The sequence below is a fragment of the Bos mutus genome, chromosome 4 (assembly GCF_027580195.1).
Source record: "Bos mutus isolate GX-2022 chromosome 4, NWIPB_WYAK_1.1, whole genome shotgun sequence".
NCBI classification, from domain to species: domain Eukaryota; kingdom Metazoa; phylum Chordata; class Mammalia; order Artiodactyla; family Bovidae; genus Bos; species Bos mutus.
In genome coordinates, this window is record NC_091620.1 from 69,950,930 (window position 1) to 69,964,018 (window position 13,089).

The 13,089-nt window shown below is 39.2% G+C and overlaps 1 protein-coding gene across 1 annotated transcript in view; it reads left to right on the forward strand.

Moving 5' to 3' along the window:
* LAMB4 (laminin subunit beta 4) overlaps positions 1-13,089 on the forward strand; it is a 119,639-nt gene that overhangs the window by 65,363 nt on the left and 41,187 nt on the right. Inside the window, 4 exon segments of the mRNA XM_070369606.1 lie at positions 8,736-8,967; positions 9,890-10,047; positions 11,474-11,698; positions 12,554-12,774. Coding sequence (XP_070225707.1) covers positions 8,736-8,967; positions 9,890-10,047; positions 11,474-11,698; positions 12,554-12,774 — 836 coding nt within the window.

Consider the following 13,089-nt stretch of genomic DNA (forward strand, 5'->3'; position numbering starts at 1 on the left):
TCTTCTTTTCTTTAACATCGTATTTTTGAAATTCCAAACTCTACTGTAGATTTTTAATTTTTGCTTTCAGGTATTAGTTATCAATTTTGTACCTGTACTTTCTTTATAATTTTCGCGACCTTGTTTGTTTTTGTTTGTTCGTTTCTTCTCTCTTTCTTTTCCTTCTTCTTTTCTTTAACATCGTATTTTTGAAATTCCAAACTCTACTCTAGATTTTTAATTTTTGCTTTTATGTATTTGTTACCAATTTTGTACCTTTAAGGACCCAATCTTTAGGACCCATTTTTCACTAGGGAGTGAGATTACTGGCTTGACTGCTCTCTCTCCCTTTGGACTCTCCTTTTTCTCCACCAGGTCGCCTGTGTCTCCTCCCTAACCCCTCTCTACTCTACCCAACTCTGTGAATTTCTGTATGTTCCAGATGGTAGAGAACACTTAGGGAACTGATTACTGGCTGGATCTGTCTGCCTCCTTTTCATTCCCCCCTTTTATCCTTCTGGCCACCTCTGTTACCTTCCTCCTTCTTCTCTTCTCTGTATAACTCCGTGAACATCTCTGAGTGGTCCAGCTGTGGAGTGCACATAAGGAAGTGACTACTGGCTAGCCCACTCTCTCCACTATTGATTCACCTCATCTCATTTGGGTCACCTCTAACTCCATCCTCCCTCTTCTCTTCTCCATGTAACCCTGTGAACCTCTCTGAGTGACCCTCACTGTAGAGAAACTTTTCATCTTTAATGTAGATGTTTTATCAATGGTGCTGTATAGAAGGAGAAGTTTTGAAACTACTGTAAAAATAAGACAGATAACCGGAAGCAGGAGACTTAAGTCCAAACCCTGACTCCAGGGAACTCCTGACTCCAAGGAACATTAATTGACAGGAGCTCATCAAATGCCCCCATACCGACACTGAAACCAAGCACCACACAAGGGCCAATAAGTTCCAGGGCAAGACATACCAAGCAAATTCTCCAGCAACAAAGGAACACAGCCCTGAGCTTCAACATACAGGCTGCCCAAAGTCACCCCAAAACTATAGACATCTCATAACTCATTACTGGACATTTCATTGCACTCCAGAGAGAAGAAATACAGCTCCACCCACCAGAACACCGACACAAGCTTCCTTAACCAGGAAACCTTGACAAGCCACCTGTACAAACCCACACACAGTGAGGAAACGCCACAATAAAGAGAACTCCACAAACTGCCAGAATACAGAAAGGACACCCCAAACTCAGGAATTTAAACAAGATGAAGAGACAGAAGAATACTCAGCAGATAAAGGAACAGGATAAATGCCCACCAAACCAAACAAAAGAGGAAGAGATAGGGAATCTACCTGATAAAGAATTCCGAATAATGATAGTGAAATTGATCCAAAATCTTGAAACTAAAATGGAATCACAGATAAATAGCCTGGAGACAAGGATTGAGAAGATGCAATAAAAGGTTTAACAAGGACCTAGAAGAAATAAAAAAGAGTCAATATATAATGAATAATGCAATAAGTGAAATTAAAAACACTCTGGAGGCAACAAATAGTAGAATAACAGAGGCAGAAGACAGGATTAGTGAATTAGAAGATAGAATGGTAGAAATAAATGAATCAGAGAGGATAAAAGAAAACAGAATTAAAAGAAATGAGGACAATCTCAGAGACCTCCAGGACAATATTAAACGCTACAACATTCAATCATAGGGTTCCAGAAGAAGAAGACAAAAAGAAAGACCATGAGAAAATACTTGAGGAGATAAAAGTGGAAAACTTCCTAAAATGGGGAAGGAAATAATCACCCAAGTACAAGAAACCCAGAGAGTCCCAAACAGGATAAACCCAAGGAGAAACACCCCAAGACACATATTAATCAAATTAACAAAGATCAAACACAAAGAACAAATATTAAAAGCAGCAAGGGAAAAACAACAAATAACACACAAGGGAATTCCTATAAGGATAACGGCTGATCTTTCAATAGAAACTCTTCAAGCCAGGAGGGAATGGCAAGACATACTTAAAATGATGAAAGAAAATAACCTACAGCCCAGATTATTGTACCCAGCAAGGATCTCATTCAAGTATGAAGGAGAAATAAAAAGCTTTTCAGACAAGCAAAAGCTGAGAGAATTCTGCACCACCAAACCAGCTCTCCAACAAATAATAAAGGATATTCTCTAGACAGGAAACACAGAAAGGGTGTATAAACTCGAACCCAAAACAACAAAGTAAATGGCAACGGGATCATACTTATCAGTAATTACCTTAAACGTAAATGGGTTGAATGCCCCAACCAAAAGACAAAGACTGGCTGAATGGATACAAAAACAAGACCCCTACATATGTTGTCTACAAGAGACCCACCTCAAAACAGGGGACACATACAGACTGAAAGTGAAGGGCTGGAAAAAGATTTTCCATGCAAATAGGGACCAAAAGAAAGCAGGAGTAGCAATACTCATATCAGATAAAATAGACTTTAAAACAAAGGCTGTGAAGAGAGACAAAGAAGGTCACTACATAATGATCAAAGGATCAATCCAAGAAGAAGATATAACAATTATAAATATATATGCACCCAACACGGAGCACCACAGTATGTAAGACAAATGCTAACAAGTATGAAAGGAGAAATTAACAATAACACAATAATAGTGGGAGACTTTAATACCCCACTTACACCTATGGATAGATCAACTAAACAGAAAATTAACAAGGAAACACAAACTTTAAGCGATACAATAGACCAGTTAGACCTAATTGATATCTATAGGACATTTCATCCCAAAACAATGAATTTCACCTTTTTCTCAAGCGCACATGGAACCTTCTCCAGGATAGATCACATCCTGGGCCATAAAGCTAGCCTTGGTAAATTCAAAAAAATAGAAATCATTCCAAGCATTTTTTTCTGACCACAATGCAGTAAGATTAGATCTCAATTACAGGAGAAAAAACTATTAAAAATTCCAACATATGAAGGCTGAACAACACACTGCTGAATAACCAACAAATCACAGAAGAAATCAAAAAGAAATCAAAATTTGCATAGAAACGAATGAAAATGAAAACACAACAACCCAAAACCTGTGGGACACGGTAAAAGCAGTCCTAAGGGGAAAGTTCATAGCAATACAGGCACACCTCAAGAAACAAGAAAAAAGTCAAATAAATAACCTAACTCTACACCTAAAGCAACTAGAAAAGGAAGAAATGAAGAACCCCAGGGTAGTAGAAGGAAAGAAATCTTAAAAATTAGAGCAGAAATAAATGCAAAAGAAACAAAAGAGACCATAGCAAAAATCAACAAAACCAAAAGCTGGTTCTTTGAAAGGATAAATAAAATTGACAAACCATTAGCCAGACTCATCAAGAAACAAAGGAGAAAAATCATATCAACAAAATTAGAAACGAAAATGGAGAGATCACAACAGACAACACAGAAATACAAAGGATCATAAGAGACTACTATCAACAATTATATGCCAATAAAATGGACAACGTGGAAGAAATGGACAAATTCTTAGAAAAGTACAACTTTCCAAAACTGGACCAGGAAGAAATAGAAAATCTTAACAGACCCATCACAAGCACAGAAATTGAAACTGTAATCAAAAATCTTCCAGCAAACAAAAGCCCTGGTCCAGACGGCTTCACAGCTGAATTCTACCAAAAATTTAGAGAAGAGCTAACACCTATCCTGCTCAAACTCTTCCAGAAAATTGCAGAGGAAGGTAAACTTCCAAACTCATTCTATGAGGCCACCATCACCCTAATACCAAAACCTGACAAAGATGCCACAAAAAAAAAAAAACTACAGGCCAATATCACTGATGAACATAGATGCAAAAATCCTTAACAAAATTCTAGCAATCAGAATCCAACAACACATTAAAAAGATCATACACCATGATCAAGTGGGCTTTATCCCAGGGATGCAAGGATTCTTCAATATCCGCAAATCAATCAATGTAATACACCACATTAACAAATTGAAAAATAAAAACCATATGATTATCTCAATAGATGCAGAGAAAGCCTTTGACAAAATTCAACATCCATTTATGATAAAAACTCTCCAGAAAGCAGGAATAGAAGGAACATACCTCAACATAATAAAAGCTATATATGACAAACCCACAGCAAACATTATCCTCAATGGTGAAAAATTGAAAGCATTTCCTCTAAAGTCAGGAACAAGACAAGGGTGCCCACTTTCACCATTACTATTCAACATAGTTTTGGAAGTTTTGGCCACAGCAATCAGAGCAGAAAAAGAAAAGGAATCCAAATTGGAAAAGAAGAAGTAAAACTCTCACTATTTGCAGATGACATGATCCTCTACATAGAAAACCCTAAAGATTCCACCAGAAAATTACTAGAAATAATCAATGACTATAGTAAAGTTGCAGGATATAAAATCAACACACAGAAATCCCTTGCATTCCTATACACTAATAATGAGAAAACAGAAAGAGAAATTAAGGAAACAATTCCATTCACCATTGCAACGGAAAGAATAAAATACTTAGGAATATATCTACCTAAAGAAACTAAAGACCTATATATAGAAAACTATAAAACACTGGTGAAAGAAATCAAAGAGGACACTAATAGATGGAGAAATATACCATGTTCATGGAATGGAAGAATCAATATAGTGAAAATGAGTATACTACCCAAAGCAATTTATAGATTCAACGCAATCCCTATCAAGCTACCAACAGTATTCTTCACAGAGCTAGAACAAATAATTTCACAATTTGTATGGAAATACAAAAAACCTCGAATAGCCAAAGCGATCTTGAGAAAGAAGAATGGAACTGGAGGAATCAACCTACCTGACTTCAGGCTCTACTACAAAGCCACAGTTATCAAGACAGTTTGGTACTGGCACAAAGACAGAAATATTGATCAATGGAATAAAATAGAAAGCCCAGAGATAAATCCACGCACATATGGACACCTTATCTTTGACAAAGGAGGCAAGAATATACAATGGATTAAAGATAATCTCTTTAACAAGTGGTGCTGGGAAATCTGGTCAACCACTTGTAAAAGAATGAAACTGGACCACTTTCTAACACCATACACAAAAATAAACTCAAAATGGATTAAAGATCTCAATGTAAGACCAGAAACTATAAAACTCCTAGAGGAGAACATAGGCAAAACACTCTCCGACATACATCACAGCAGGATCCTCTATGACCCACCTCCCAGAATATTGGAAATAAAAGCAAAAATAAACAAATGGGACCTAATTAACCTTAAAAGCTTCTGCACATCAAAGGAAACTATTAGCAAGGTGAAAAGACAGCCTTCAGAATGGGAGAAAATAATAGCAAATGAAGCAACCGACAAACAACTAATCTCAAAAATATACAAGCAACTCCTACAGCTCAACTCCAGAAAAATAAATGACCCAATCAAAAAATGGGCCAAAGAACTAAATAGACATTTCTCCAAAGAAGACATACAGATGGCTAACAAACACAGGAAAAGATGCTCAACATCACTCATTATCAGAGAAATGCAAATCAAAACCACTATGAGGTACCATTTCACACCAGTCGGAATGGCTGCGATCCAAAAGTCTACAAATAATAAATGCTGGAGAGGTGTGGAGAAAAGGGAACCTCTTACACTGTTGGTGGGAATGCAAAGTAGTACAGCCACTATGGAGAACAGTGTGGAGATTCCTTAAAAAACTGGAAATAGAACTGCCTTATGATCCAGCAACCCCACTGCTGGGCATACACACTGAGGAAACCAGAAGGAAAAAGAGACACATGTACCCCAATGTTCATCGCAGCACTGTTTATACTAGCCAAGACATGGAAGCAACCTAGATGCCCATCAGCAGATGAATGGATAAGTAAGCTGTGGTACATATACACAATGGAGTATTACTCAGCCATTAAAAAGAATACATTTGAATCAGTTCTAATGAGGTGGATGAAACTGGAGCCTATTATACAGAGTGAAGTAAGCCAGAAGGAAAAACATAAATACAGTATACTAACGATATATATGGAATTTAGAAAGATGGTAACAATAACCCGGTGTACGAGACAGCAAAAGAGACACTGATGTATAGAACAGTCTTATGGACTCTGTGGGAGAGGGAGAGGGTGGGAAGATTTGGGAGAATGGCAATGAAACATGTAAAATACCATGTAGGAAACGAGTTGCCAGTCCAGGTTCGATGCACGATGCTGGATGCTTGGGGCTGGTGCACTGGGACGGCCCAGGGGGATGGTATGGGGAGGGAGGAGGGAGGAGGGTTCGGGATGGGGAACACATGTATACCTGTGGCGGATTCATTTTGATATTTGGCAAAACTAATACAATATTGTAAAGTTTAAAATAAAATTAGAAAAAAAAAAAAGAAAAGGCAGAGGAACCAGAAATCAAATTGTCAACATCTACTGGATCATCGAAAAAGCAAGAGAGTTCTAGAAAAACATCTGCTTTATTGACTATGCCAAAGCCTTTGACTGTGTGGATCACAACAAACTATGGAAAATTCTTCAAGAGATGGGAATACCAGACCACCTGACCTGCCTCTTGAGAAACCTATATGCAGGTCAGGAAGCAACAGTTAGAACTGGACATGGAACAACAGACTGGTTCCAAATAGGAAAAGGAGTACGTCAAGGCTGTATATTGTCACCCTGCTTATTTAACTTCTATGCAGAGTACATCATGAGAAACGTTGGACTGGAAGAAACACAAGCTGGAATCAGGATTGCCGGGAGAAATATCAATAACCTCAGATATGCAGATGACACCACCCTTATGGCAGAAAGTGAAGAAGAACTAAAAAGCCTCTTGATGAAAGTGAAAGAGGAGAGCGAAAAAGTTGGCTTAAGACTCAACATTCAGAAAACTAAGATAATGGCATCTGGTTCCATCACTTCATGGGAAATAGATGGGGGAAACAGTGGAAACACTGACAGACTTTAATTTTTTGGGCTCCAAAATCACTGCAGATGGTGACTGCAGCCATGAAATTAAAAGACGCTTGCTGCTTGGAAGAAAAGCTATGACCAACCCAGACAGCATATTAAAAAGCAGAGGCATGACTTTGCCAACAAAGGTCTGTTTAGTCAAAGCTATGTTTTTTCTAGTAGTCATGTATGGATGTGAGAATTGGACTATTAAGAAAGCTGAGTGCCAAAAATCTGATGCTTTTGAACTGTGGCATTGGATAAGACTCTTGAGAGTCCCTTAGACTGCAAGGAGATCTAACCAGTCCATCCTAAAGGAAATCAGTCCTGAATATTCACTGGAAGGTCTGATGCTGAAGCTGAAACTCCAATACTTTAGCCACCTATTTGAAGAACTGACTCATTTGAAAAGATCCTGATGCTGGGGAAGATTGAAGGTAGGAGAAGAAGGGGATGACATAGGATGAGATGGTTGGATGGCATCACTGACTCAATGGACATGAGTTTGAGTAAACTCTGGGAGCTGGTGATGGACAGGGAGGCCTGATGCGCTACAATCCATGGGGTTGCAAAGAGTCGGACACAACTGAGTGACTGAACTGAGCTGAACTGATACATATATCTATAATATAATAATGGAATATTATTCAGTCATTTAAAAAAAGGGAAATCTTGACATCTGCAGCAACTCGAATGGACCTAGAGGGTTCACGCTGAGTGAAATAAGTCAGAAGACAACAAATTCTGTGTGATCACATTTTCTCTATTTTTGTTTTTTTATTTTATATGAGAGGATAGTTGATTAACAATATTGTGTTAGGTTCAGGTGTACAACAAAGTGATTCAGTTATGTATGTACATGTATCATAGTAGTATGTACCTGTCAATTCCAAACTCCCAGTCTATCCCTCCTGTCTACCCTTTACCCTTGGTAGCCATAAGTTCGCTCTCTAAGAGTATGATCTCATTTATGTGTGAATCTAAAACAAATAAACAAAAATCAAGTTCATGGATATAGAGCACCAATAGATTAGCAGTTGCCAGAGGTGAGGCGGGCAAAAAGAGTGAACAAAGTCAAAGGGTACAAACTTCCAGCTATATAATAAGTAAGTCATGGGAATGTAATGTACCGCATGGTGACTTTAGTTAATAATACTGTATTCTGTGTTTGAAAATTATAAGAGAACAAATCCTAAAAGATCTCATTGCAAGACAAATATTGTAACTGTGTGTCATGACAGATATTAATTAGACTTAACGATGGTGATCATTTTTCAATATATACAAATATGAAATCATTATGTAGTACACTTGAAACTAATATTATGTCATATGTCATTCCACAATTCAAAAAAAAAAACACTGCAGTTGTCTACAATATACTGTTGATAAAATGAAATCAGTGAATTTTTATTAATAAGTCATATGTAACTGGGTGCAGGAGACACAAGAGACACAGGACTGATCCCTGTGTTGGGAAGATACCCTGGAGTAGGAAATGGCAACCCACTCCAGTTTTCTTCCTGGGAAATTCCATGGACAGAGGAGCCTGGTGGGCTACGGTCCACGGGGCTGCACCGAGTCAGATATAACTTGCCAACTGAGCACATATACCTGGACCCAGTACATGCAAGGCTCTATTCTAAGCATTGTATGGAATCAAATTTATTTACCTTCATCGGGTTGATACAGTAAATTAAAGATTATGATATCAGAACTGTGACTCTCTCACCAACCCACCACTAGCCCCTTGACCCTGACAGGTCTCTCTTTGTTTTGCTCAGCTTGTCACTGCCACCCTCAAGGCTCAAAGAGCGCCATATGTGACCAAGTAATGGGACAGTGCCCCTGCCATGGAGAGGTGGCCGGCCGCCATTGTGACCGGTGCCTGGCAGGCTACTTCGGATTTCCCAACTGCCGCCCCTGCCTTTGTAATGGGTTCGCTGAACTTTGTGATCCAGAAACTGGGTCATGCTTCAACTGTGGCGGATTTACAACTGGGGGAAACTGTGAAAGGTATGGCATTTATATGCACTTTTTTTTTTTCCTTTTGTTCTGATTTCACAACATTCTCTAAAGGACCACTGTGTAGACAATCAGTTGTATTGAAGTGTAGAATGATGGCGACGGGCAGGGGAAGATAGAGCGTCATTTCATCATCCTTCAAAATCTTGTTATGAACTGGACTTTGTCTGATAAATTAGTAACATGCATTTGGCACCTTTCTTTTTATATCCCTAAAATATGCATGTAAATTAGATGCTGTGATATCCAGTTTAATGACTAAGCTGTGGGACTTTCAATATGAAGCAGAAAACCTTTCTACAGAGCAAATGAGCATCTTCTAAAATGTTGAGTTTTAAGAGTTGCATTGTCCTCAGTTCAGTTCAGTCGCTCAATTGTGTCCAACTCTTTGTGACCCCATGGACTGCAGGGCGCCAGACCTCCCTGTCCATCACCAACTCCCGGAGTTTACCCAAACTCATGTCCATTGAGTCGGTGATCCCATCCAACCATCTCATCGTCTGTTGTCCCTTTCTCCTTCCGCCCCCAATCCCTCCCAGCATCAGGGTCTTTTCTAATGAGTCAGTTCTTCGCATCAGGTGGCCAAAGTATTGGAGTTTCAGCTTCAACATCAGTCCTTCCAATGAACACCCAGGGCTGATCTCCTTTAGGATGGACTGGTTGGATCTCCTTGCAGTCCAAGGGACTCTCAAGAGTCTTCTCTGACACCACAGTTCAAAAGCATCAATTCTTCGGTGCTCAGCTTTCTTTATAGTCCAACTCTCACATACATGACCACTGGAAAAACCATAGCCTTCACTAGATGGACCTTTGTTGGCAAAGTAATGTTATTGTCCTAAAGCATAGCAAATCCACATTGGCTAACGTGAGCTTTTCCTAGGAACACCTTAGTAAAAAGAATTTGCCTTGACAGATGCATCGATGGTTACTACGGAAATCCTTCTTCAGGACAATCCTGCCGTCCTTGCCTGTGTCCAGATGTTCCCTCCAGCAATCGGTATTTTGCCCATTCCTGTTATCAGAATCTTTGGAACTCAGATGTAATCTGCAATTGTCTTCAAGGTTATGCAGGTATGCAGTATACTTCATGATGTTGTTTTTCCTTCTCATCCTACATAGCTATCTAAAAAATGATCACATATTTGTAATGTATCTGCCTTGGAAAAATTAGTGATACAGAATATAATAGGATAATGATAAGAAGACACAATTTGGTAAATTGCTACTTTTCAGAACAAAGAATTTGAATGGTTCAAAAACCAGTGACAAAAACTCATATCACAGAGCTTGTGTTTTTAAATGATGGTCTGGAAAATTGATCAAATGAGTTCAAATCAAAATAATTTATTTAAAATCATGATGTGTTAAGTAATATAAATATGTGTTAAGTTTTATATATATATATATAAAACAAAAAAAAATTAATAAAATCATTCAAATGCTTTCTTTATATAATGTCAAGTAATCAATTTGATTGATATTTCACAGATATAATTGATTTTTTTCAGATGTCTTAAAGCACCAATTTGGGTAATGTACAGATACTGCAAAAATTAATTCAATATCTATGTCTGTCCCTCAATCAAAAATTTTATTTAAGGAGTTTAAGCACAAGTGCAAATATACAATACAAACAAGGAAAAAAATCATGACGTCTGTATGAGTTAATGATACTAAAAGTGTGGCATTATTATTTTCTTTATTATAATTACCATCATGATAAATCATATGGCCATTGTTTTTCTTATTTCTTACCTCTAAGGTTACATATGTCTCTAGTTAATCTTACAGCCTCTTCTCCATGTACACTCTGGTTTGGTTGGTCAGTTCTTAAGAGCTGAGACCGTGGTTGAGCTATGAGACCACTTCTAAATGGAATAAACCAAAAAATGGAAGGTGAACCCAGGGTTTGGGCACCTAAACATTGGCAGTTGCCTTCATGATTGAAAGAGTAGAGTGTAAGAGAGATTGGGATGGTTTTCCACTATCTTTCATGGAAATACCCTCAAAGTGTCCTATAAAGGTTATTAAAAAAAACCCTCAGAGGTTCACATGTCAGGAAAACTACTTACCTCTCTGCACCTCCAGGCATGTTATCTCAGGCTGCTGCTGTTTCACCTCTAAGATTGGGTAAGTGTTGGAGTGCCGCATGGAGAACATGGGCTGAGATTAGTTTTGGATCCAGAGGCATATTTGAGTGGTTTTGGTTATTTGAGGACCCAGGAATCCTGAACTCACAACTCAGTGGTTTTTTAAGAAAGACTAAAGTCTGTTCTTCACCAAGAACTTTCTATATTCAAATAACCTTTTTATTCTCTGAATGGATAGTGAATGAAAATGGTTTTAATTTAGAACACTTTCTCTTATTCATCCCAAATGTGTGACCTTTCATAATCCCCAGAGGAGTCCAATTATCCACATCACTCTCCACACACATGCACGCATGCACACACACACACTTCTTATCTCATTCTCTTCTCTTCTCCCCTTCTTTCAGGTGTGCAGTGTGAAGAATGCTCTGCTGGTTTCTATGGAAATCCAAGAATTTCCGGAGCACCTTGCCGGCCATGTGCCTGTAACAACAAAATTGATGTAACTGATCCAGGGTCCTGCAGCCCAGTCACAGGGGAGTGCCTTAAATGTCTGTACAACACTCAGGGCCCCAACTGCCAGCTTTGCAAATCAGGTTACTTTGGATCGGCCCTCAATCAGACCTGCACAAGTAAGTCTGCAAAGCTCTTGGCAGGAAACGTGGCAGCTTGAACTGTGGTAGCAACTCCTGTACTCATTTAAGTTAGGTCCGTAGTGCCAGCATCCACAGAGAATGGGCTGATGTCCTGAACTCAGCAGCAGAAATGGGTGCAGTGCACACGCAGCTCAGTGTCATTACAGTAATAATTCACTGGTGTTGTAAGTTTGCCTTTTGTAACTGTACACTTCAGCATGTGCCCTGCAGGATTTGAAGTCTTCTTTCTCAGAGTGTGTACCCCTGTGCCCTCTGCCAGAATCAGAGGTGGAGTATCATTATGCAGATCCCTGGACTGTGCCTCAGACCTCAGAGAATTGCATCTCTGTGGGGTGGAGCCCAGGAATCTGCATTGTAACCAGCTCATCAACCAGACTTTAATGTATAAAGAGGAGAATCGCTGATGTAGAAGAGGACAAGAGTTTAATTCCATGATAAAGAAAGGCAAGGAATATGCTATTCATTTTTAGGAAGTATTTTAATTTATTTCAGTTCACCCAAGTCAATTTAGTAAACCATTTGTTTTCAGATCATTGGCTTAAGTGGAACTTTGGTGACTGATGTGAGGAAACAGTGATACTTTTATTCATCCTGATTGTGAGCTCTTGGGACATAGTTGGCTGAACCATAGGAAATTATAGTTGAGGGAGATCAAAAACAGTTGAATGAATTCAACCTACTTAGATTGTTTGATAAATTATGTTCTTGTGAAACGCTTCTTCCTCGGGCCTTTTAAAGAAATGATGCCTTCACGCTAAAAAGCTATTTGTATGGGTTGTTGACTGCCAGGGTTATCGTGGATTCACCCCAATGACGGCTCTGTGCTTCTAGGGTGCTCTTGTCATCCCTCTGGCGTGAGTCCCACTGAGTGTCCCCCTGGTAGGGAAGCTTGCCTCTGTGACCCTGACACTGGCATGTGCCCATGTCTGCCCGGCGTCACAGGCCGGACCTGTGACCATTGTGCTGATGGATACTGGAATCTGCTCCCTGGCAGAGCATGTCAGCCATGCGATTGTGACCCCTGGACCTCGCTCAGCAGCTGCTGTGACCAGGCAAGAAACTTTCAACTTCCTATGGTGTCAGAGTGAGACACAGTGGGGAGACATGCTTTCTAAACATATAAAGAATGTTTTCTTTATGTATTGCTGTGAATCAGTGTTTTTAGATAGGATTGGCCTTTTATGGGCATAGAGTCTGCATTTATCAAGGAATGAAAAGCACCAAAGAAGAGAGAATAAGGGTCTGAAAGTTAAGCTCTGCCCCATTCAGCTTTCTCCAGTCCTCACTGGGACTGGGCAAGTCAAGATTCAAATCACAATCTTCTCTTTCACTGTTTTGTACATAGAAGCATAGGGAAGCCCCAAGAA